The sequence below is a fragment of the Maniola jurtina genome, chromosome 12 (assembly GCF_905333055.1).
Source record: "Maniola jurtina chromosome 12, ilManJurt1.1, whole genome shotgun sequence".
NCBI classification, from domain to species: Eukaryota; Metazoa; Arthropoda; class Insecta; order Lepidoptera; family Nymphalidae; genus Maniola; species Maniola jurtina.
The window spans coordinates 14189139-14213847 of NC_060040.1; the positions used below are offsets into that span (position 1 = coordinate 14189139).

At 37.5% G+C, this 24709-nt stretch overlaps 2 protein-coding genes and 1 long non-coding RNA gene across 5 annotated transcripts; 2 read left to right on the forward strand and 1 right to left on the reverse strand.

The window, feature by feature from the left end:
• Nucleotides 1–3690: 3690 nt before the first annotated feature.
• On the forward strand, nucleotides 3691–7194 carry LOC123870573. The gene is made up of 2 exons (XR_006797098.1): nucleotides 3691–6926; nucleotides 7041–7194. It is a non-coding gene; the product is annotated as an uncharacterized LOC123870573 (long non-coding RNA).
• Nucleotides 7195–9435: 2241 nt separating this feature from the next.
• On the reverse strand, nucleotides 9436–21106 carry LOC123870550 (WD and tetratricopeptide repeats protein 1). Of its 2 annotated transcripts, none has more exons than XM_045913912.1 (13): nucleotides 20631–21106; nucleotides 19956–20067; nucleotides 18011–18189; nucleotides 17378–17579; nucleotides 16042–16168; nucleotides 15053–15162; nucleotides 14694–14894; nucleotides 14021–14148; nucleotides 13424–13668; nucleotides 11849–12002; nucleotides 11011–11179; nucleotides 9970–10127; nucleotides 9436–9543 (listed from the first exon to the last, which is right to left on the reverse strand). In XM_045913912.1, the coding sequence occupies exons 1-13, from the start codon at nucleotides 20825–20827 to the stop codon at nucleotides 9540–9542; spliced, it is 1986 nt and encodes a 661-aa protein (XP_045769868.1). In that variant the 5' UTR covers nucleotides 20828–21106; the 3' UTR covers nucleotides 9436–9539. The 2 variants fall into 2 exon arrangements, with proteins under 2 accessions (XP_045769868.1, XP_045769867.1); XM_045913911.1 differs by having other exon boundaries at nucleotides 16042–16171.
• A 201-nt stretch (nucleotides 21107–21307) lies between these two features.
• On the forward strand, nucleotides 21308–23699 carry LOC123870554 (coiled-coil domain-containing protein 130 homolog). Of its 2 annotated transcripts, none has more exons than XM_045913918.1 (4): nucleotides 21308–21465; nucleotides 21689–22018; nucleotides 22624–22884; nucleotides 23040–23699. In XM_045913918.1, exons 2-4 carry the CDS (start codon nucleotides 21707–21709, stop codon nucleotides 23685–23687), a joined length of 1221 nt encoding a protein of 406 aa, XP_045769874.1. In that variant the 5' UTR covers nucleotides 21308–21465; nucleotides 21689–21706; the 3' UTR covers nucleotides 23688–23699. The 2 variants fall into 2 exon arrangements, with proteins under 2 accessions (XP_045769874.1, XP_045769875.1); XM_045913919.1 differs by having other exon boundaries at nucleotides 21315–21465; nucleotides 21692–22018.
• The last annotated feature ends 1010 nt before the right edge of the window (nucleotides 23700–24709 follow it).

Here is a 24709-nt window from a genome sequence, read left to right on the forward strand (position 1 = left end):
AAGTTAATCATCATTATCAGCCGATAGTCGTCCACTGCTGGACATGGGTCACTTGTGAGGACTTCCACACTTGCTCTCGCAGACTCGTTTGATGTCGTCTGTCGGGAGTAGCGCCTTAGTCTATCGTGTTTTCGGACTCACCCTTGGCATGGTTATAATTAAAGACATAATATATAGGTTACTTTTTATCCCGGAAAATTAAAGAATTCTTACGTGATTTTTAGAAACCTAAATCCACGTAGACGAAGTCGCGGGCATCAGCTAGTAATAGCAAAATGTAACTACAAGTCCTTCACTAAAAATTAACATTCAGTTAAACGTTTCTAGAAATAAAATTAAAGTTAATAGTTTTTAACCGTTAATTCCAATAACATTTAATTTAAACGCAAGTAGAAATAGGGTGGAGCCGGCATGGGCCCGCATCACCGCACGTGTCAGAGGGTTCGATTTATCGGCCGGAAGTTGGGATACCATACCGAAGGAAAGGAATACCGGGTTTCTTTACCGAAAATCATTTAAATTATTTTTTTTCCTCCCTTTATTAACTGAGCATAGATAATGCCCGTGACTTCGTCCGCACGTGTCGAAAAGAGCAACCGCCGAGTTTCTTGATGGTTTCTCTCGGTAGGAAAGGCATTCGGAACCAGTGGTGCTCTTGCCGATTCAAAAGTACTTGTAAAAGTTTAATTGAATAAAAATATTTTGAATTTTGTACCTACCTATTGCAGTTGTTAAGTATAACTCCCGTGGGAACTCTTGGCTAAAAAGTACAAGTATCCTCTGTTTATCCCCAGGATGCAAGCCATCTTCTTGCCAAATTTTGTAGAAATCAGTTCAGCGGTTTAGGCGTGAAAATGTAACAAATCAACAAACAGACACTTACTTTCGCAATTCTTCTTTCGGTAGGAACGGCATACCAGTGGTAGATTATTTTGACATTCAAAAGCACTTGTAAAAGTTTAATTGAATAAAAATATAATTTGAATTTGAATTATAAGTCCCGGAATTCACTAAAGCGAAGATTTTGATGTGTTTACATTTCCGCCCATCTCCGCTTTAGTGGATACCGGGTATTAGTACCTAGGTACCTACCTCTATAACTTAAGGTATCAAGTATCGACTTAGGTAGATTACCTATAACTGTTTAGCCCACTCGTTTGTCAGACTATCAAATTTCGTTCACATTATTATCTTATTATGAACGGTACAATCCTATCAGATTACAAAAAATAAAAACAATGCCCATAAAATAAATTTAAAATCCTACAAAAACTAATTACAAATCTAGACTGTATTAACAAGTAATTAGAGTTTAAAATAAGCTTGTCAAAAACAATGGAGGTTGCGTAGGTGCGCCCACGCAAGTTATTCTGTCGATTCATTACGAGAAATGAATTTTGTACCGTCAGCATATTAAAACTAGGCGTTGTATGCAGATATGTTGTATGCATTTAAAAAAGAAAAAAAGCCATAAAAAGTGAAATAAGTACTTACCTATTTATCTTTTCTTCTAATTAAAACTCATAATTAAGTAATTAAAAACAACTTAATAACCGGCGCCTTTGGATTAAATTAGCAGGAATGTTGAAATCTGGACTACAAAACCACGATATAAATAGCTCTATTGAAATTTCGACCATATTTCTTTGAAGATTAAGTTCAAATTGAAATGTGTCGATTTTTCCAAGATGGCGTTCTCTTCAGTCAACCGTTTTAGTTTATTTTTCGTTTTCAAATACATGCCGGCATGCAGCGGCGCTGCTTTGGGGTAGAATCGGGATAAGTAAAAAGGGACAAAACGTTTACGCATTCCATTTTTAAATTAAAACAAAGATAGCTGTCCTTTTCTCTTTTTTCTAGATTTTAAAAATGTTGACATAAGTATTTAAAAGTTTAACCCTCCACTTTTGATATGGGTACCCCTTCAAGTCAAGAATGGATAGGCATCTTCTAGGGCCGAAAGGATGCCTATCCACGCTTGCCTAGTCTAGGCAAGCGCACTTGTTGGTATGCTGCATTGCAGCCAAGCGCCAGTTTATAAATTTAAAAAGAGAGAAAACAGCAAAAGGCATCAAGGCTTATTTTAATTTTAAACCGTTACCTTTCTTATGCTAATTTAAATGCTAATATAAAATTTTACTTTTCTACTTTCAGATCAACTCAAAAAGTTCAGGGAATCAGAACTGAACTTATCCACTAATTCAATCCTGCGATTAGGCGGGATGATGGCAAGAAACCTAATGGACTGATTCTGGTTCCTTGGGAACGGGGACGGACGGGCGCTAATGTGGGACCCAACGCGTTCACACAATGGCTCCGTGTCATACAGGGAGACAGCATCAAGACCGGGAGCCGCAGCGGAAATGGTTAAAACCGATAAGCAAGTGCAACTATGCATCTCTGATGTTCAATTTGTCGTGGAGATCCTTTGGCCATGGAATCATAGCATGAGATTCTATAGCACCTTGACTTTGCAGTGACTTAAGACACTGTTAAAACAAGACAGAGTTATACCGCTGGCATAAATCTGTCTCGTTTGGACTGAAACACAAGTCAAAGCAAAGTCAAAGTGCGCTCTATAGTCATTTCACCGCATTCAGTAGCCTCATCTATTGACAGAAGGGCTGGCACATTTTTTACAAAAAGGATCAGCCTGGCTGTCTGACGCAGAAATGCAGCCAGTATTCTTGGCACCCCACGCGGGTATGATTTGTACAGTAATTAGATGAGGCTAATTAATTATTATTTAATAGATTTAGATAGTAACTAGAAGTCAATGTATATGCGTTAAAATGACTTCTCACGCGCCATTTTATCTTTATGTGTCAAGTATCATGTCAAAAGGACGATTTTAGTCCTTATTTTAAAGGACGTAGTTTTGACATAGCAGTTGACCCAAAGAGTTAAAACCGCGCGTGAGAAGATATTTTGTACCGACTATAATGTGAATTTGGTCTTCATGCCATCCTGAATTTTACATGCAAGCAGCAAGATAACCTTGAATATGTCAACATCTGACAACAGGGAGTAAGAAGATAATATTCAAGAATGAAGAAGCCATATTGTGAGTGTAAAAGGGAGATAGAAGATGTTCTTCGGAACGTATCTGGGCCTGGTAACTCCACCACCGTTGGCGTGTTCCTTGCCAATGGGGGCAGAGTTCCCGCTCCTAGACGCGATGTTCGCCTGGTACCTGCAATGCTGCAACAAGAAGATGAAAATATGAAAAACAAGAAAAATGGCGGATTTTATAATGTTATGACTATTTTTTAGGGTCCGTACCGCAAAAGAAAAAACTGAACCCTTATAGTATCACTATGTTGTATGTCTGACCGTCTGTCGTGTCTGTCAAGCAAACCTACTTACTACGTACCTACGTAACTAACCTAACTACTTACGGGTACTTCCCGTTGATCTAGAATCATGAAAGGTTAGGTAGGTAGGTAGGTCTTAAAGCACAAGATAAGGAAAAAATCCGATAACCGTGAATTTGTCGTTACATCACTAAAAAAAATTAAAGAAGACTACAAATCTAATTCGACTTCCTGGAAACCGTCAGGCTACTTCTCCTGATATACCAAAAAGTTCTTACGGAATTTAAAAAAAAACCAATTACGTACGTAATTAATTATAAAAGAAATAAACATTAAATTAAATAATTAGAACATTAAATAAAACACAGTATATACTAACAAATCTTTAATTTAACAACATCTATGAGTTAAAAAAAATATCCAAGAACTCTTTATACAAAATGGGAATATTAGCAAAGCGTATACACACCCTACTGTATTACCTTAGCACTACTTGTACAGCCGAGGGCATAAGTGCTAACTAAATATATCACAAAAAAGTTATTACACTAAGGTTGGTTTAGATTAACGGCCAAAATCATAATCAATCCTGTGTTTAATCTGTCGATAAGTTACTTTGCAACGTTGTTATTGGTCCAAATTTACAAGTAACAATGATGCCAAATGGTTGCCAAGTAAATCAACCGTTAATCTAAAACATGACACAAAAAAATTTAGCTATATAGTAATTATTTCATCAAACTTATAGCAAATCATAACGGAAGGTTGACCAAAAGGTCGAGACAATAAAAACGTGATAAAAACAATTAAAATACAATGCATGTAAAATAATTTCGTAATAGAGTTAGCTTTTGTATACACGGAAGTTTTTGATCACGCGTTAAAAAAAGCGTCTAATGAAACACAAGCCAAAATCGATGCAAGGGTCCGTGAATTCGAGACAGTTTTATAAAAAAAACGTTAATTCAGGAAAGCTTCTAAGCTAACGGCACTGATCTCTACTAATACAAGTCTGCTGGACTTGCGATTGCCGACCTGTTTCTCAAGCAACTTGATTATCACAACATTGACGCTGATAGCAATTTTGTGAGCGTCATGTGAGTGTACTCGGAACTAAAAGTTAGTGTTGAGACATCTGTCAACACAACCATTTGACACAGTGTCAATTTTAATACTCGGTCCGCTCGGTGTGGCGCTTTAAATTAGCACAAATATAACTGTCATTTTGTGTGGCACATTTTCTCAGCCTACTCGTATACAATGTTTTTTTAACTGGGACATTATCGGGAAATCTAAAACCTTTGGAGATAAATGAAAACTGCCTTAGGAAACTTTAGGTCTTTTTTTGTGAAATCAATTTTGGCATAATACATTTTTGGTCAAGCGTGAGTTGTCCATAAAAATCAATGAGATAGATTAATTTTTTTGGTGCCCATTTTAGTAACGGCCATATACTCAAAATTAACTCTAAAACCTAAGAGCTCCAAAATACTAAGTGATTGTTTAAGTATTCACATATATATGGATGAAATACAAAAAACTAGAAAGTACCCTTGCTTTTAAGATGATTATATTAAGAACGCACTCTATACAAACAAAGTTTATTGAAAATTATTGATTGAATCGAACTTAACTTTTCTGTATTTGGCTGTGAATCCATATTCTTTTTATGTTCAAAAACTTTTAACGCATGTTAGAAAACCACCCGTGAGAATAAAGGTTTAAAACATAAGTTATAGGAAAAATGCATTTTACTAAAATCTATTCTATTACTATACAAAGTTGCCGTAGACATTTTTTTTAATTATATACACTCAGCCGTACATTTTATATTACATACATAATAAAATATGACATTGCTACAGTATGCCACTAAATAAATAGTTTAATTGGTGTCAAACTATCTGATGTATTTTATCATAATATTATAATTAATTTGAAATTTGTTTTTTTTTTTGTATTTATTTTTTGTCCTTTACATCGCTTCAGTTCCATGAGCTATTTACGTCTCAAATTTATTTAACAGCTTAAGAACTAAAATGACACAAAACAAAATATGTACCCATTATGAATCAACAAATAGGTATCATTTTGTTTTAAGTCACTTTATTTCTGAAGTTGCGTACCCTAAGATAAAAATTAAAATACCTATTTTACTTTCTCACTTGTTTTATTTAATTAATTCATATAGCGTTAAAATTAATATTTAAATTCATTAAATTAAAATATTATTTAACTTTTACAGTTTTTCCTGTACCTGGTATTTGACTGTACCTGGAACTTAAATGAATATTTCCATTTTGTATCAGGCATTAAAATTGTAAGAATTTTTCTGTAGACCTCTATACAATTAGCAGATCTCTGGTTCCGATCCCGGTTAGAGCAACTGACTTCTGAAATCTGTAGAACGTACTTAGACATTGCTCAGATTTAATAAAGAGTATATACTGAGTCAAATCATAAGACAGGGCTTGTTACTGTATTTAACTGAAATCAGCCAAAAAAAACAGACTTCTGCATTTATCGCAAGCGCAGCAGTATCGCATCCCTCGATCAAAACTGTCTCAACTCAAAATACACTTTTTTTCGGACACTATATAAATAACAGAGATCTAAAGACGATATTAACATTATAAAAGAAGAAAGAAGGAAGAATTGTGTTCTGAATATTACATAATGCACTATACATACTCAATTGAATACTACTGCAGTTTTCCCTGTAGATAAATAAAATGATCGAGTCAGGGATCAAAAACAGGGCATATCAAAAAGCAAGATTTTTGAGTAGAAACAGTTTTGATTTAGAGTTGCAATATACTCCTATCTCTTCACAAATCTGTCTTATAATGCTTAAGTTAAAGATTCCAGCCTTAGGTGCAAGGCATATTGGCGTAGTTGATGCGCAGTGACACAACTTTTTCCAATTGAATTTTAACTCCATTTCGTCATGTGATAATCGATCATTCAATGTGAAAATCCATGCGCTTAGAATGTAGAATATGTTGCGCTCAAGTAATCAATGGCTTAGTTTACAATAACACTAACACAATTGTAGATTTTATAGGAGAGCTTTTAAATTTCAGATATGACTACCACAAAAATAGTGCCATTTTCGGTCTAACTAGCACAAAAATTGTCCTATTTTGTGCTATTTTTGGTATAATTAGCACAAAAATTGCACAATTTTTGTGCTAGTTATCCCAAAATAGCACTATTTTTGAAGACATAATATCTAAACTTTAAATAGCTCTCCTGTAAAATCGTCAATTGTGTAGTTAGTGTATCTGTGACCTAAGTCATTGCTATTTCAAAGCATTTCTAAATGAATATTTCTTTAAATCTAAAGCGGTTACTGAGCACTTTCTTTAATTATTAATAATTATATTTTTGTTTATTACATACATAATAATATAATAATGCTCCTTGAATAATAATATCGCTTTAAACATTAAATTACCCTCTAACAATATTTACAAGAAATATTAAACTTCATTAAAATCAACTGTAAAATATTACTGTCAACTATTTATATACGAAACAAGCACAAGCTGCAATTGGGATGATGTCTTTGTTTCCTTTTTCTTTTTCACAGGGACCCCGGATGGGTTCGAAGTAGGGATGTTATGGATATATAATTTCGGATCCGGATATGGATATGGATATTGGTAAAAAATAATATCGGTTTCGGTTACGGTTATGGATATCCATAACAACACTAGTTCGAAGGTAGCCGAGCTTGCATCGACTAAATACATGAGTATAGCCAGTATATTCTATACGTATAATTTAATGTATAAACGATAGTTTAAACATTAAAATAACCCAAACTTTAGCAGTCAACCTGCAGTTTGAGGTGCATGACACGGGTCTAACCGCGAAATTTGAATTTAAGAGGGGTCTCTCCGTCACTTGCTCCATACAAACGTAGTTCCAATTTCATTTGAATATTAAGCAACCAAAGTCCATGAAATATTGCAGACATATTCTAGAAACTAATATCTATGCCTGTAGTTTTCCAGATTTCTGTCAAAATATTCGGTTTCAAAGTTCCGCGGTCTTAAAATTTACATACAAATCTTTGAGCCTGTATAATTTTAAAACTACATATTTTTAGAAAAATCGAAAACACCACAGGCATAGATATTAGTTTCTAGAATATGTCTGCAAAATTTAATGGACTTTGGTAGCTTAATATTCAAATGAAATTGGAACTACGATAGTATGGAGTAAGTGACGTAGAGAGCCCTGTTAATTTGGTTTTTCGCAATTCGTAAATTAATACGACAAAGTAGGCTTATCGCATTCTAATTCCGCCAATGGCAGTATCATCTTCACAGGATTACATAAAATTTACTTGAAAGTGTTCAGTTTAAGAAATTAGTCAAAATAATGAGTTTTACATTTTCTCAAAAATCTAAATTAGTCGATAGTATAACTAATTTCTTAAACCTGGACCCTTTCAAGTAAAGATTTTTATATGAACATGTGAGGATGATACTGCCATTGGCTCAATTAAAATGACATAAGCCTACTTTGTCGTACTAGTTTACAAATTGCGAAAAACCGAATTAAATTTGAATTTCGCGGGCAGACCCGTGTCATGCACCTTAGTTAATATTAGTATCAAAGTTTGACAGCGGTTCAGTGGAGTGTGATGATCGCACGGCTCTGATTGGTTGACATCCGAATTTTCTCGATTCGGATTAATGCACAAGATCTTGAAATGGCTAATTCGGAAATAATTATAAAAAAAACAACAACTTGGCACCATTCTACAAAAATATTGAAATATAACAATCACTACCCATAAACGCGAAAGTGTTAGTTTCTTGGTTTGTCCTTCACTCACGTCGCAACCGAGCAACGGATAGACCGATGAGATTTTTGCGTCGATAGGTATAGTGAAAGATTTGGAGCGTGACATAGGCTACATTTTATTCCGAAAAATCAAAGAGTTCAATCGGAACTTTTAAAACCCTAAAGCCACGCGGACGAAGTCGCGGGCATCAGCTAGTAAGTATTATAAAGCTGTTCGCACATTAGAGCAACGTCTAACGCACCGCATGACATCATTAGTATATTAATTGTTTGGGATTCCGTAGTAAAACAAGGAACCCTTTAGTTTCGTCCATTTCTGTGTCACAGCCATTTTAAAAATAAAATATAAGAACTGTAGACCATCTGTAGATGATCTACAGTTATAATAAAGGTAGTGATACTCGTGGTAGGTTTCGTATTACAGACGAGTATGATCTATACATATAAATACCTGGGCGACTTTCGTCCCGAATTCCCAAAGCCTTCGAACAGAGGCTGTTGCCAGTCATGTATCCGAGACATTCGGTCATGGCCTCTTAAAAAAAAAGAAGATTCCGACAAATTGAGAACCTCCTACTTTTTTCGAAGTCGGTTAAAAAAGCTCAGAGTCACTCAGCTGGCGATGGAGAGTACAGGTACATGAGTAGTAATGATAGTAATCATCATGAGATAATCTGTACATGAGTAGTAAATAAATAATTTTGAGTCACCGCCCGAAATTCAATTTGAAAACAGTTTCGTTTTCAATTGGTTAGTGCTTCAAAATGGTTAACGAGAAATTTATGGCTCTGTCCTTTGTATGGGATTAAATAATTGAGAGAGCGCTATACTAAGTTCTTTCCGTGGATTGAGTATAAGAGCATAAGGAACAACACATGCAACAAAAATCAAAACTACCTTATTTCGAGTTTTCAATCAAATTTTGCATAACTAGGGGCTAAGATTCGAAATCGCACTCTTGAGTTTTCACCCAAACTTTGCATAATTAGGGGATAAGATTCGAAATCGCACTCTTAGTTGAGTCCTATACGGGAGAATCTGGGAGCCATCGCATTTTTATTCGCATAAAACCCCTACCATTATGCGACTAATGGAAGGGAATGGGTCACGACTCTCAGCGAAAAGGAAAAATATGCAGAAAAGGCAAGTAACTATCCCTGTATCCTGTATATTCGATAATATATATATATAAATAAATAGGGCCGTACGGAATCTGTTGCTTGCGGTCCGTGCGATGCTGTGATATGTGAACAGCTTAAAGGTATAACTAAATTCGGTGATGATACATAATGATAACGAGAAATAATCGTATATTTACTATAATTATAATAATTATTATTATATTTACAAATGACTTGGTGATGTTTGTTGGAAATCCGTGAAAAGAGATCGATCTGTAGGCTGAGTTTACCTGCAACGGAAAAAAATACATCTAAAGCAAATCATTTACTGATTTTTTTTTAAATGTTACAATAAAACTTAAGATTTGGTGGTAGGAGATTGCAATCAGGGTATGAGAGGGGGGGGGGGGGGGAGGGGCGCCTCGCAAATCCGCAAAACATCCGCAGCGAGTTAGTGCGGGGCCTGTGCGGATGTGCGGGGCCTGTGCGGATGTGCGGGGCGTCCCCACCCCGGTTGTCATCGCACTATACATATGGTTCTCGGCGTTCCTTATCTTCCCGCCATCGTCTCGAGCTGCGGTTTACCTTATCGTGGTCTCCAGAACGTCTCTTTTGTCACGTTCTTAGCGGACATTGGTTTTCTAAAATGTCTATGTTTTCTTGGTGATAACAGATGATGATGATGATGGAAAGGTAATGTTGGAGATGTAACTCACGTGGCGCGGCACGCGGGAGAGTGCATCTCGCGTTCGGTGCCGCCGGCGAAGCTGATGTTGAGCAGCATGGCCTCAAAAGGGTCACTGCGCATGCGCTGCTGGTTGGCCGCCGCCGCCGCGCCCGCCTCCGGCACCACGCGCGACTCGCCTAAGCCGTCCTGTGTAGATAACAAGTAATTTAAACGTTTTTAGAAAAAAAACCCCCCGACTGCTGTTTGCACTGCATTTTTTTCAGCCCATGAAACGCATGAAATCCGACATTTAGATTTTTTCCAATTTTATGTTTATATTTTATCAAAATCGGTTGACCCATTGAATAGTCACGAGCGGACATAGGAACTGACATACATACACACAGGTCAAACTCTTTTTGGGCTTAGCCGTAGTCGGGTAGAAAAAATTTAACGCGTCGGAAATATTTGCACCAATACCGAGAAAAGTGAAGATAATAAAAATCGAACCACACCAAATATATGTACGTTGATGGTATATGCAAAAAGTATGTAATATTTTCTTTGGAAAAAACCAGCATAGCATAGAGAGAAAAAGTAATGGTAGCAGATGTGTAATGTGTATACGAGCGTCATTAATTAATATGTTGTCAATTGTACTGAATGGGTGCGAGAGACTACGTGAAAATAGCGTATAATAATAGCTAGTTACTTATATCCAATTATTGTAATACCACGAGAAAAACATTGAATACATAAAAGGAAACAATCCAAGATTACAAGCCTTTTCCGCTACACCCATATTCCGAACGTCTTGGTCAAATCAAGTGCAAGCAAAAAAAGAAAAAGAAAATTAAAAATTGCAAACGAGGAAAAACAATAGGATATTGTGCAACACAAAACTAAAAAACAAGCAAAAACAAATGTTTTAATATTTAAAAGAGGTTATAATTTTTGCATTTGCAGGCAAACACCTAATTTTCATACTTAGAACAGTTTAAACATTTAATATTATTAAGCTTGCTAGACACTCGCTCATCGTATGTCCGTACTTAGAACAGTTTTAACATTTAATTTTATTAGAATTTACCTCGGGCCTAGGGCTCCAGAGACGCACGACGGCCTCGATGCCGCTGGTGGCTAGCAGGAACATAGTGGGGTGAAGCTGCACACAGTTCACTATAGACTCATCACCCCGAAGACATCTGATGATATTTCCAGATTTCCGGCACCAGATAAACAGGCTGCCGTCGTCAGACCTGTACCCAAAGATTCATTTTTCAAACATGGGTGTTAAAGCAGATAAATAGTTAGAGTATAGACAAGAGATAATCCGCTAGGATGGTGATAGCCTAAGACAGCCGAATGGAAGAAACCAGTCAAGTGCGAGTGAGATTTTAGTGTGCAAGTCGGAGTCGGTACGCGAAGGGCTTCGTACCACCATACAAGAAATAACACTTTTGTTTGTTTTGTGTGTGTGGTTTTGATTCCTTGACTGGCCTTGACAGACAGGCAGACAACGAAGTGAGCCAACAAGCTTTCCCTTTTTTCTTTTAAGGTACGGAACCAAAAAAGAAGCAATCGTAGACCAGCCTGGTTTGACTCACCCAGCAAGGTTAGCATCGAGTCTAGAGGAATTTGGCTTCCTTGATGTGTGTCGTCGTGTTGCAGTGGTCAAAGAACCTGCAGCTGTAGTCCAAATTGTCACTCGTGGGATCTCACCTAATGGTAAGTGATGATGCAGTCTAAGATGGAAGCGGGCTAACTTGGCTGGTGTCTGGAAGCCCATACCACCCCTTATTGGTTTGTTCACGGTTACGTACCGGAACGCTAAACTGTTTGGCGGCAAGACTTTGCCGGTAGGGTGGTAAGTAGCCACGGCCGAAGCCTCCTGCCGTACAACAGTAAACGAGCCTGGAGTGAATTACCCAGCTGCCACAAAATTAGCATCAGGTCCAAGAAAGTTGGCTTCCTTGATGTCAGTCGTCGTGTTGCAGTGGCCGAGAAACCTGCAGCTGTAATCCAAAGCGGTGCTGCGAGACTGGCGCTCGAGCGCGCTGCCCGATTGGCCATCTTCGTCCACTGGAAACAAAAACCCGTGTCATATTGGACAATCTCTACATTTTACGACTGTAAATCAAATAGCCAACCAAAAAGGCTATTGGACTGAATATTTTACAAAAGGAACGACAAGCTTATTCCACTATCATCATCGTCTTTACCAACCGAAAGACATCCGCAGCTGGACACGCACACGCACGAACGCACGCACGCACGCACGCTCGCACACATACGCACCCCACCACGGTCTTGCACCACCTGAATCCAGCGACTCCCTGCAACTCATTTGATATTGACTGTCCAGCTAATGGGGAATGGGGAATTGGGAATCTTCCAAGTCTGCGTTTTCGGCTGTGTGGTCACCATTCTATCTATTCGCACCTTGGAACCGGTCTATCGGTTTTTTTATGTACCTTGCCCATTGCTACTTCAGCTTCGCAACCTGCTGAGCTATGTCGGTTACTCTGGTGTTCTCCTGCAGAATTAAATCAACAGGGAACGATGAGCAGTATCCTTTGACTGTAACAGCTTGACTACGATTAAACAAGTATGATTCAATCCATCGAAGGAGGTCCCCATGCACACCAATATGTATGAAATAAGTATATTATGGGAAATTTTATCAAACGCCTTAGAATAATCTGTGGAAACGTCAACCTGACAGCCGCTATCCATTGCCGAAGTAACGAAATCAATAAACTCTCATAAATTCGTTTCAGTTGACTTTCTGTTAATGGATCCGTGTTGCTGATTAATGATCAAGAGACGTAAAATTGGGAAAATTTTATCATAAACTATGTACTCAAATAATTTTGGAATACAGCTAATTTTAGAAATAGTACTGTAATTTTTAATATCATGCTTGTCACCGTTTTAAAAGATAGGAACAATATGATTGCTTCCAAAACGTGGGCATGGTACCTGTTTTCAAAGATAAAGAAAAGAAAATACATAATAGAACAGATATAGTATGAAAACATTTAGTTTTGAGTTAACGCAATTAATTATCACCTCTACATCATTGTTTGACAATCAGAAAATGTACAGTAGTGTCCAACTTGAATAAATGAGATGATGTGAAACATACATAGTTCATGATATCAACAACTCTTGTAAGGCTGCGTCCTCAGTGTCGAATCGTGGTGTCGAGCCACACCGTGTTCCTACTCCAGTAGGACACCAAACCTTCTGCAGTAGAAACACGGTATGCCTCTCCACACGCTTGGGGAACTTTTGAAGTACGGCAGATATTTGTGTGGCGAGTGGCATGCTAGTGACGTCAACATACATTCATCAGGCTGCGTCTCCATGGTCTCGAGCGCCACGTTGGTGTCCTTCTGCAGCAGGAACACGGCATGCCTCTCCGCATGCTTGGGGAACTCGTCTTCGAAGTAAAGTAGACATTCGTGCGGCGTGATGGAATGCTGGTGACGTCAACATACCTTCATCAGGCTGTGTTTCCATGGTCTCGAGCGCCACGTTGATGTCTTTTTGCAGCAGGAACACGGCATGGCTCTCCGCATGCTTGGGGAACTTGTCTTTGAAGTACAGCAGACATTCGTGCGCCTCTCGGGCACGCTTCAAGTCCATTAGGCCTTTGGCGAGGCGGAAATGGGACTTGACATGACCCGAGTCCAGCTTGATGGCCTTGTAGCAGTCCTTGATGGCTGCGTACGTATCCCCTGACCTTGAAAGGAATAACAAAATTATTCATATAGCAGCTACACCTGTTAACAAGAGCTGGTACATACAAAGCATTCACACGACCTAGTACCTGTACACCATTTAGGAATGAAAATTCTATTGAGAGGAGCCGGCGCGAAATTCAGCAGTTGCGCTTTTCAAATCATAATAAATTACAATATATAGCAAGAATACAACTTTTGGAGTCATCCTATAAATGCAAATACTCAGCCCCACAAAGGATTTCTCTACTTTACGCGATATTGTGGCTTTACCAGTGTATGCCGGTTTTTAGGGTAACTAAAGATACTGGGGTTATGGAAGGCAATAAGCTCGTGAAGGGTAGATAGACTCACCAACACCGCCTCATGAGCGCCGCCGCGCGGTTGGAGTACAAGATGGCGCAGTCGGGACACTCAGCGATGGCGGTGTTGTACAGCTCTACCGCGGACGTGTAATTCCCGTTGTTGACTAGCTCGTTCGCCTGAAATTATACACTCTGTATAGTCCACCAAACCTAGCTGCAGACTGATCTGTTTCTTCAAAAATAGATGTAGGTTACAAGGGACCAGATATTGAATCGCAGGGTAGAGGCGCGAGATTTATCAAATCATGATAATATTTGCTTAGTTTATTATACTAATCAAGCCTCAAAATATTGTTGGAATTGATGACAACATCGCAACTTTAACGATTATATTCACGGTGCGGTAAAACCACAGAAATATATTCGGATAATGGAAAAAAAATTGTCGGTCTGAGTGGCAGATTATTCAAAACCTGAGGTTCCCTGGTTGGCACAGAATTTATCAAATCAAAATCTGTAATCTATGTATATAAAAGTCCCAATAAAAGGCCTGTCTCGCTGACTGACTCATCAACGTCTAGCCCAAACCCTTCAACTTAAGAAACTGAAATTTGTAAATTTTCCCTTTTTAATGTAGATAGGGCTTTTTCAAAATTCCCACACAATAGGAAATAACTTTTTGAAAAAAAATTTTTAATTCAAAGTACAGGCTACAGACTTACCATTTCTTTAATCTGCCGTACTCTGTCGGGTAACTGCGGCTGCTGTTCGATGGTACCATTGGCCCCCGCACTGCTGCTCGCAGTGGTACCATTCTTGGGCGATTGTTTGGTTTCACCCTCACGGTAACCGTGGTTGTGTTGAATTATGAAGCTCTCCACAAGGACAGGCCTCCTGGCGTTGTTAATGTCGAATAGGTATACCTGAGATAGATATTAGATTCAGAGTTCCGTAATAAACAAGAAATATATAGCCATTATAGAAAGAAAAATATAGTCATTGTAGTTTCTACATACAAAAGACACATGACACCACAGGTATCTTCAATCATTCACTATAGAAGGAGCACACTAATGTTTACCTGTTCGGAGCCCAGGTTGACGAGTAGCTCGTTGCCGTCATGGCTGAACGCCACGTAGGTCGTGGCTTTCTTTGGAAAGGTATGCTCATTTGGCTCCATGGATAAATGGCCTGAAAACCAACATCATGTCAAATATAAATTAGCCAAAATTCATATTCAACACGGATGCCATCAATAGATCCTAATTTTACATGCTGTCAAATACCCTATTCCAGATCTTATATTTAGTCAATTAAGTAAAATAAGAGATATTTTAAGAGAAAATCTACAAAGAAAATGACTTTTTTGTCAACTTATGGTCATAAACGACTATGATTGGCCGAATGGTTGATGACGTCAACTGCTTGTAAACTCGTACACTCAACAATCAACAACCAAAGTTTACAAGCAGGTCACGTCACGATGACGTATGAGGCGCCATATTGTCAGAAAAGCGTTTTCGCGGGATATTTAATTATTTATTGTTTCCATTTTTTCGTGCACTATATTATTATGTAATGCAACGTAAAATAAACATTTCTATAGAGTCCTTAGACATAAGTGATTAACGTAGAACAGTTTTAAAAAACCTGTCAAATACCCTATTACGAGCTAGTCACGTTTAAATAAAAGTTAACATGACTGTAACTTCACAAACACAAGATTAAATAACATTATTGTATGGTACTTGTGGTTTAAATTTTTATTACGTAACTCCCTGGCGGTACGGCTGATTATGCTAACATGTCTAGGTCCAACAACGCACTTAGTGAATTGTATGTGAGTTAGGACCTAGATATGTTACACCGGGGCCCTCTCGGATCGCTCCTTTACCGCACGATTGCTCTGCCTAGATGGGGCTTCGTCGAACCTCTGTATAGGTGTTATAACACAACTTTCGCACAACAGACGGAAACATTTAAGTGCGGAAACCAGCCCAGAGAGAAGAAGAGGTGTTATAACATACTATCTTTACTCCGTGGTAGCGGTGGACTGTGTGAGGTACTCACCCGGCGCGTAGTACTGCACGGCCGCTCGCGGTATGTTATTGTCGCGGTCGCCGTGGCCCGCGCGCGAGCAGCGCACGTTTTGGCGCTCCCACGCAATGCGGGTAGTCGGCGCCGTCACCTGCATTTCCTCCTGGAAAGAGAACATTTCCGTTAGCCTTCCCTATCACCATCATAATAATTTTATTTCGATCAACCAAAAGGGTCATAATAAGATCATAAGGATTATTAAATAGAGGGTCTTCCAAAATACGTAAAATCCACGTCTTTTGTTAGTTTTAAGTGTAATTTTCAAATAATCGATTAAACTTGTCTAGAGTACTAGCACTAGACCAGATCGTACGCGGCGACGGGCGCGGAGAGCGGAGCCTCGCTGCGGCCGCGCCACACTCCATTCGCGGTGCAACCGGCTACCAGCATAGATTAATCAGTAAACATTTAAAAAACAATTCATCTAAAAGTGTTATCAATAAAAGACCAACCAGTGTTAATTACAGTCCTACCAAGGTGCAAGCATAAAATACTCTCCAAAACTAAAAAAAACATGTCACGCATTGTGACGTTACAATCCAGTATTTCATAGAAGCTTGCATACTAAGCGCATATGATATGAGGTTTGATAAAAAATACGGATTTGACTAGTTGGACACTAGTCTATTACCAAGACTCTTGAATGGTTCGACGGAGGATCTCGAGCGAGTCACTGGCGGCCGCTGATTACAAGTGGCACACGACCGTGTAATTTGATTTGACGATGATGCAAGATCTTTGCAAGCGTGGTTTTGACGCTGTGAATCCATTTTCATTATACACAATGGTTCTTCTCTCTTCTGTCTTACATCTTGTTTTTTTTATTTTTCAACATTCTTTCAATGATAATCTATCCTATTGAGGCACAATTTACAAAATACACGTTTCAAATTAAAAAAAAACTGGTCAAATGCGAAAAGAACTCGCGCAACGAGGGTTCTGTATTTGGGTATCTTTTTCGACATTTTGCACGATAAATCAAAAACTGTTAAGCATAAAAATAAATAAAAATCTGTTTTAGAATGTATAGGTAAAGCCCTTTCGTATGATACCCCACTTAGTATAGTTATCTTACTTTGTATATTTAAACATTTTTTTTTTTTTGGTGATTTTTTTTGTAATACACATATTCACGGTTTTCGGATTTATTCCTTTACTTGTGCTATAAGACCTACCAACCTGCCAAATTTCATCGGGAAGTACCCTATAGGTTTCTTGACAGACACGACGGACGGACAGACAGACGGACAACAAAGTGATCCATCAAAGAGGTACGGATCCCTAAAAATCGTAGTAGTAGGCAACATACCTGCAACCTGGCCAATTTGATCATCCTGGTATCGTAGAGGCGTACGTAGAAGTCGTTGGCGCCGACGGCCAGCTGGTAGGGGCGGCGCGGGTTGATGGCCAGGCACTTGGCCTCCGCGTAGCGCCCCATGTGGTTGAGCAGGTTCACCAGCACGTTGGCGGAGTCCGAGTTGCAGCGGTGGGGCGACCGCAGGTCATGTTGCCTGCCAATACAACACGCTACAAATATTTTTTACTGGATGATGCCCGCGACTTCGTCCGCGTGGATTTAAGTTTTTTTAAATCCCATGGGAACTCTTTGATTTTCTGGTATAAAAAGTTGCCTATGCCAATTTCCGGGGTACAAGCTAACTCCAACCACCAAATTTTATGAAAATCGCCTAAACTGTTGAGCCGTGAAAAGGTAACAAACAAACAGACACACATTCGCATTTATAATATTAGTATGGATTCAATTAAACTTTTACGAGTAATTTTGATTCGTCAAATGCATCTAATCTACCACTGGTTCAGAATGCCGTTCCTACCGAGAAGAACCAGCAAGAAACTCGGCGGTGGTCTTTTCAAAGATTTACAATACACAATACAATATTATAATATAATACTTGGCCCGTTTTTTAGGGAAAATACTCACAAAACAAGTCCATCTTCCCCCGCAGACCACAGCAGGTGAGGCTTGTCAGGCGCTGCAGCGAGGCGCTTGACTCTACCGCAGTGGCACGAGCATTCCAGCAGCGAGCCGCCGCCGGTGATGTCGCGAGCACGCACCGAGCCGTCCGCCGCGCACGTTGCTATCACGTCTTCTGAGAGGAACTGTAAGAGAAGATTAAACTTATACTTCTAAAGCCACCTCTAAAACCATGCAACAGAAAGGGAAATAATTTTACTTGCTCTATAACATGACGTACATACTTAAGGCTGATTCACACTAATTGCGTACACGTCACACTTGCATAGTGACGCGCATAAACCCCTAACACACTGGGTTAGGCATACGTCTACGCTTTACGCAAGCGGTGTGCCATGTTTCATACAGTTCCATATGTTATAACGCAATTGTACGCGCTACGTCTACGCTTACGCAGCATGCGTGAACGAGCTATTAATTTTACAAATAAATGGGACAATTTCAAATACTATCTCTATCTAAAGAAGGACTTTTTTGCACCCACATGAAACAAAACAAAATTGCCCTGACTCAGCACAAATGCTGCAGGGTTTTGAAAACCAGAGCCCTGGTTTCCTGCCAGGATCATAATCTAAATATATAGACGAAAAAGATGACTGTCTGATCTATCAATGCACAGTTCAAACTACTGGATAGATTGGGCTGCTATTATGACGTAGACATCTGTTGAGAAAGGATTTTTGAAATACCCCTAAGGAGGTAAAATAGGGGTTTGAAAGTGTAGTCCATGCGGACAAAGTCGCGGACATAAGCTAGTCACACTAACTAATATTATATAGGCGAAAGTTTGTGTGTATGTATGTATGTGTGTGTGTGAATGTTTGTTACTCCTTCAAGCAAAAACTACTGGACGGATTTGGCTGAAATTTGGAATGGAGATAGATAATATCTTGGATTAGCACATAGGTTACTTTTTATCCCGGAAAATCAAAGAGTTCCCTCGGGATATCAATAACGCAGAAGAAGTCGCGGGCATCATCTAGCAAATAATAAGAATGTAGCATCATTGACTGTTTTGATGTAGTTTTGTATATAATTTTGGTTTTTAATAGTAATGATAGTTTTATGGATTTTGTTAACTATTTTTTTTTTAAATATGTTTGTGGCTGTTAAACCTGTTTTACTACATAGTCTCATCATAACTATTATTTAAATTATGATCAATAATGAGTCACCAGTTAATGATAAGTAATTACTTGTTACCAATAAACATAACTTATATTTAAAAGAAATGATAAGCCCCTCTTAGCATTGATATGTACTTTATACAACTTTAGGTATTGAGACATCTTTGTATGACTTATAATAAAATCATTAAGTTCACTCTGACAACCCAGACAGACTTATGGGCATAATATGCATAATCAAAGTAAGCCACATAATTTCTAGTAAAGAAATACCACAAAACTAGTTTCAATAATCATTATTATCAACCCTTGTCTATCACACTGGCTAACTGTGGATACACTATACACATACCTTTGAGCACTATGAAGAACTCTCAGGCATGCAGGCATGAACTAGGCTATTATTGCTTATTCTAGTATCAATATTTTGCAGAATTAGTTTTAGTTTTGAAGAGTTTATTTTCTCAAAAAGAACAAAAGTTCACTGACATGAGAACAATCTAAATGTACAGTGGTGATGATAAAAAAAAACTACCCGGCTGAGTTTGTTGTGAGCTCTTCTCTGACATGGGTGCGTTTGGAACCTTTGGTTCTTTGGTTTTTTTTGGTTTGGAGCTTTGGTTTTAAGTTTACGTAATTAATTATCACCACTATGTCTAACACTATGTCTTTCATATCTAACAAATCTGACAAACAAAAGGTGTTCAATGGGTACTTTGAATAGATGATATTGATTTTGATTTTAATGTAATGTGACACCTTACCTTAACTGAGAATATGTTTCCTGTGTGACCAGTAGATATGTTGTGCAGCTGCTTATATCTGTACGGATCCCACAGTATAACGTGGAGGTCATCAGAGGCTGACGCTAGAACCCTATGGGGAAAAAGCATTAAATTATTAAGATTTCTTATGCATTTTTTTATACAATATTTAATTTTTTCTTTGATTTTTCTTGATCTAACTAAACCAGATCGATTTATTAATGACCTAAAGCAATAAAAATTGTAAAATTACATTTATTTTGAAAATTAAGACCCTCAACCCATCTCTATTTTCAGCCAAAAAGGCAACTTCATGTGTAACATGTTTTCTAGCAATTAAAAGCTTCCCAAGTGAATGTAATGTTGGGATAGTAGGATACCATTGGGTAATGAAGGTTGCATCATTATCATAGTCAATCACAATAATAGAGATATAAGATAGTAATAGTCAGCTCAACTAACAGCTTCTAGGAACTACCATTGAGTGTAAATCCAGGGACAATTCAAGCTATTTCTGCGACAAAAACTTGTGCGAAATTCATGCCTTTTAATGATACATTGGAAATAGCACTAGTATAGTGTCACTTTGTCCATTTGTAAACAAACATGTATTTCTAAAAGAACTGGATACCTAGAGACAAAGTGTTTTGTTTAATTTGATTTTAAAATACTTACGATCCATCACTGTTCCATTCTAAGCAATTAACGCATCCCATATGCCCGTGCAGTTCTTTTTCTAGACCTAATCTATCAATCATACTACGAGTCACAGTTAGGCGATTCTGAAATTTCCTGTCTATATCTCCACGCTCCCTGGCCGCGGCTAGGCCCACGGTGCCCAGAGCCCAGGCTGGTTCCTGTCTCCTCCCCATATTTACCAAATATCGCTCAATATGTCTGATCCACCATCAAACAGAATATTACGAACTATGGTAACTGCACCTCGATCTATTTATAGTAAACGACATTTCATAGCACATCACAGCGAAATATACACAGCAGTATTTACAAAAACACTGTTTTGCAATGTCTTTTATTTAGAATTAATAATACAGCAAACAAAAAGCTAAAATAATTGAGTTGAAATTTTCTTCCGAAAAATTTACACAGTTGTCAAACAGCTGGCAATATTGCCAGTGTTTTCTGATTATATAAAAAAATAAGGATTCATTTTCCTGTTTCATTTTAATAATTATTTAGAATTATTCTTTGACTATTCTTTATATTTCAAGCTCCAGAAACACTTATCACGAGTCTTATTACCCATTTTACTTACTAACTACTTGCGATATTTGTGACACTGGAATTTTTAATTTTGTTCACAGGCAATGATTTGGCGCTTGACAGCTGCCAATGCCATCACAGCTGTCAAATATTTTTTATTTTTAGGTTTAAGGTTATATTTTGTTTTTGGCGTATCTATTGTTGATTTTCCCGTAAATTAACGCTTAATTTACGTTTGTTTTGCACTTAAATTAAAAAGAAAGGACCTATTCGTTATTAAAATAAAGTAAGTTTGATAACTTATAATAGGTACTCTATTAGGTACATATGTAATACCTATGTACCTACTTTTCTTCTTATTTCGTCCTATTTACTTAAATATTTACAATAATCAAAAATTACGCCAAGTCGAATAATAATTTTTTCTCATCCTCATACTATCTAGTAAGTAGTAAGCTTTAGCATTTCCATGAAAATAATAAGCGACGTAACTTTCTGGTCATTTCCAGTAGTTCCAAGGCCTAACCATGGGTGAAAGGAAAGGGCAGAATCTTTACTATCCCCCCGACTACGACCCCACAGTCGGGGGGCTAAACAAATTCCGGGGCACCCATGCTCTCCGGGAACGAGCCAGGAAACTCCACATGGGCATCCTGATCATCAGATTTGAGATGCCATATAACATCTGGTGCGATGGCTGTAAGAATCACATTGGTATGGGAGTGAGGTACAATGCTGAGAAAACTAAGATTGGGATGTATTATACCACACCGGTTTACCAATTTAGAATGAAATGCCATTTGTGCGACAACCATTTTGAAATCAAGACTGATCCAGCTGTAAGTATCAACAAAAACTTGTACATAAAATATAGTTAAAACTGTATTGCTGTAAGGTTGTCTTACAGTCTCACAGTCTCACATTTGGTATGCACATCAGAGCTTTGTAAGTTTTAAGTGATTTAATATGACTTGCTTTAATTATGAAGGAACATCATATTGTGCAAACCTGTCTACTTGGCAGTTCTCCATAATGTTCTCAAAGAAGTGAGAAGCCTGCTAATCCACACTTAGCCAGAGTGGTGGAGAAGGATTTCGGACATAGCCTAAACCCTTCTCATTCAGAAAACAGAAAACATTAATTAATTTGCATATTTTATTCCCTAATCCTCTTGGAATGAATCTATTTCTTCAAAGCAATTTCAAAGATCACTGCTATTTGAAATTTTAATGTAGAGATTTTTTTGAATATTTAATCATTGTTTTAAATATCAAAAACCATGACTTATAGAACTCTGGTTTCCAGTCTAGGATGTTTATTATTTCATAAAGAATATCATAATATTCACTTCTATAAAATTTACAGGTTACCTATTTATTAAGTATTATATTCTTTAATCAATTCATACTCAATTTCAGTGATTACTTTTTGCATTTTTTTCTAGAATCTAGACTATGTCATAGTATCAGGTGCAAGGCGCCAAGAAAACAGATGGGATCCGACAGAGAATGGGCAAATTGTGCCAGAAACCAAGGAGACTCAGAAGCGTCTGTTTGATGATGCCATGTTCAAGCTGGAGCATAAGACAGGGGATGAGGATGCCAGCAAGTTGGATAAGCCACGGATCAACCGGCTGGTGGGCAGAAATGAAGCTGTCTGGAAGGATGACTATGAGGCCAACTGTGCACTGCGGAGGAACTTTAGGGTAGGTTTCAAGTTTTTTTCCTCCTACGAATTCTAGCTAACGAGGTTTTGACTAAGGCCTGGGTTAGTGTAGTTTGAACCTCTATAAATCATTGAACTGGCTGTAAAAATTACTCTAAAATCTATGTAATTCTCATAAATGTATCTTTGTTACAGAAAAGGAGAAAAGAACTAGAAGAATCATCAGTCAATGACAGTTTGCTTCTAGCTAAATCTTCTCTAAACATCAATCTCTTGCCAGAGACAGAAGATGACAGAAACATGGCATCCCTTCTCTCTCTAAGACCTTCACAGAGTATTGAAGAGTCACAGAGTCTAACCAGAATCAAAATATTGAATACTCCAGCCTTACCAAGCTCCAGTGGACTTTTAACCAGCTTTGGGGGGTTAAAAAAGGAGGAATCCCTAAGTAAAAGTGTACTTTTGACTAGAAATGCCTTAGGCATCACAGTTAAGAGAAAACATGTTGATGATGTAGAAAGTAATACAAATGATGATTTAAGTGATCCAAAAAAAGTGAAAGATGATGATGAATTTAAAAGTATATCCAAAAGTGAAAATAAAATAGAAAGTGAATATAAAAATAAAAATATAGATGAGAAGGGAAGTAAAAGCTTGGCAAATATAAATAAAAATGAAGGGGAAACAGATATAGCTTGCAAAGATAGAAAAGAAGAGGAAATTAAAATAGAAAGTGAAAAGGAAAATGAAAGTAAAAAATTAAGTGATGTAAATTGTGATGAGAAATGTAATCCGATTTCTTTAGTCGGTGATTATAGTTCTAGTGGTGAAAGTTCTGATTAAATGAGAGCTAATGAGAAGAAAAAAAAAAGAGAATGAGAAGAGCACTGGCAACATTATATAATCTGCCATTACATAACACCATAGACATGTTACATTCATATTAAATGGAGTGTGTACTATATAATTAGTGCAACAGAATATACAAAACACACAAAAAGAAGAGATGAGCACTCAAATGAGACTCAAGTGTCATAGTTTTACATATATCCTACCTACCTATTGAATAAATGTAACATAATATCTTCATTTTTACATGATATATCACTAGCTATAATTGGCTTGATTATAATATTACTGATTTATAAATTATATTATTAATTATTATTAATAAAAAATAATTAGTTAAAGAAGTTAAGCTGTTATTATGATACAAGGTTTTTCATTTCATTTATTAAAATCGTTTAACTGTTACATATCCTTTCTCTACTTAGATAGGATTATTTATTTATTATTTAATTGATACTATTTATCTCTATATTGGTACTATTTAGTACAGTGTAGGTACAATTATTTGGAAGATATTTCTTCAGTTTTCCAACATTTCATGTGCTGTCCTGACATCTACCAGATACTAACTCCTAATTCTAAGGTGCGTTACAATATATATATCCGTGCATCAAGTGCCGTGGGTCACATACTACAACCTATTATAGTATTGTACATTGAACTTTAGAGAAGTAGATATCAGCTTCGTATAGCGTCCTCTCTGTCGCACATACTTATGTGACGTTTTGTCGGTGTCAAGGACAGAGACAACGCTCTACGAAACCATTATCTCTTTCTAAAGATCAATGTCACAGTTTAACGTAAAACTGTCAATGCAATATTTCGCGCCGGGTGCTGTACTACAATTTTCATATGGATGGATGGAATTGAAAACCTTAGGTTGAGGTGTTTTACAATAAAACAAATTGATACGAGAATGAAACATCTTATAATTGCCACGTTTCAAATAAAACATTACAATAACATTTATTATTATTTAATAATATGATAAGCGAGCAACATAGTTTGATATCCTT

Bases quoted from the DNA above. Each gene is read 5' to 3' on its own strand.
- LOC123870550 (XM_045913911.1), bottom strand. From the start codon at position 20,827: ATGGGGAGGAGACAGGAACCAGCCTGGGCTCTGGGCACCGTGGGCCTA. The intron at 20,068-20,630 runs GTAAGTATTTTA...TTTTCCCCATAG, and splicing joins GAATGGAACAGTGATGGATC to GGTTCTAGCGTCAGCCTCTG. The intron at 16,172-17,377 runs GTATGTTGCCTA...TTCTCTTTCCAG, and splicing joins TCAAATTGGCCAGGTTGCAG to GAGGAAATGCAGGTGACGGC.
- LOC123870554 (XM_045913918.1), top strand. From the start codon at position 21,707: ATGGGTGAAAGGAAAGGGCAGAATCTTTACTATCCCCCCGACTACGAC. The intron at 22,019-22,623 runs GTAAGTATCAAC...ATTTTTTTCTAG, and splicing joins AAATCAAGACTGATCCAGCT to AATCTAGACTATGTCATAGT. The intron at 22,885-23,039 runs GTAGGTTTCAAG...TCTTTGTTACAG, and splicing joins CACTGCGGAGGAACTTTAGG to AAAAGGAGAAAAGAACTAGA.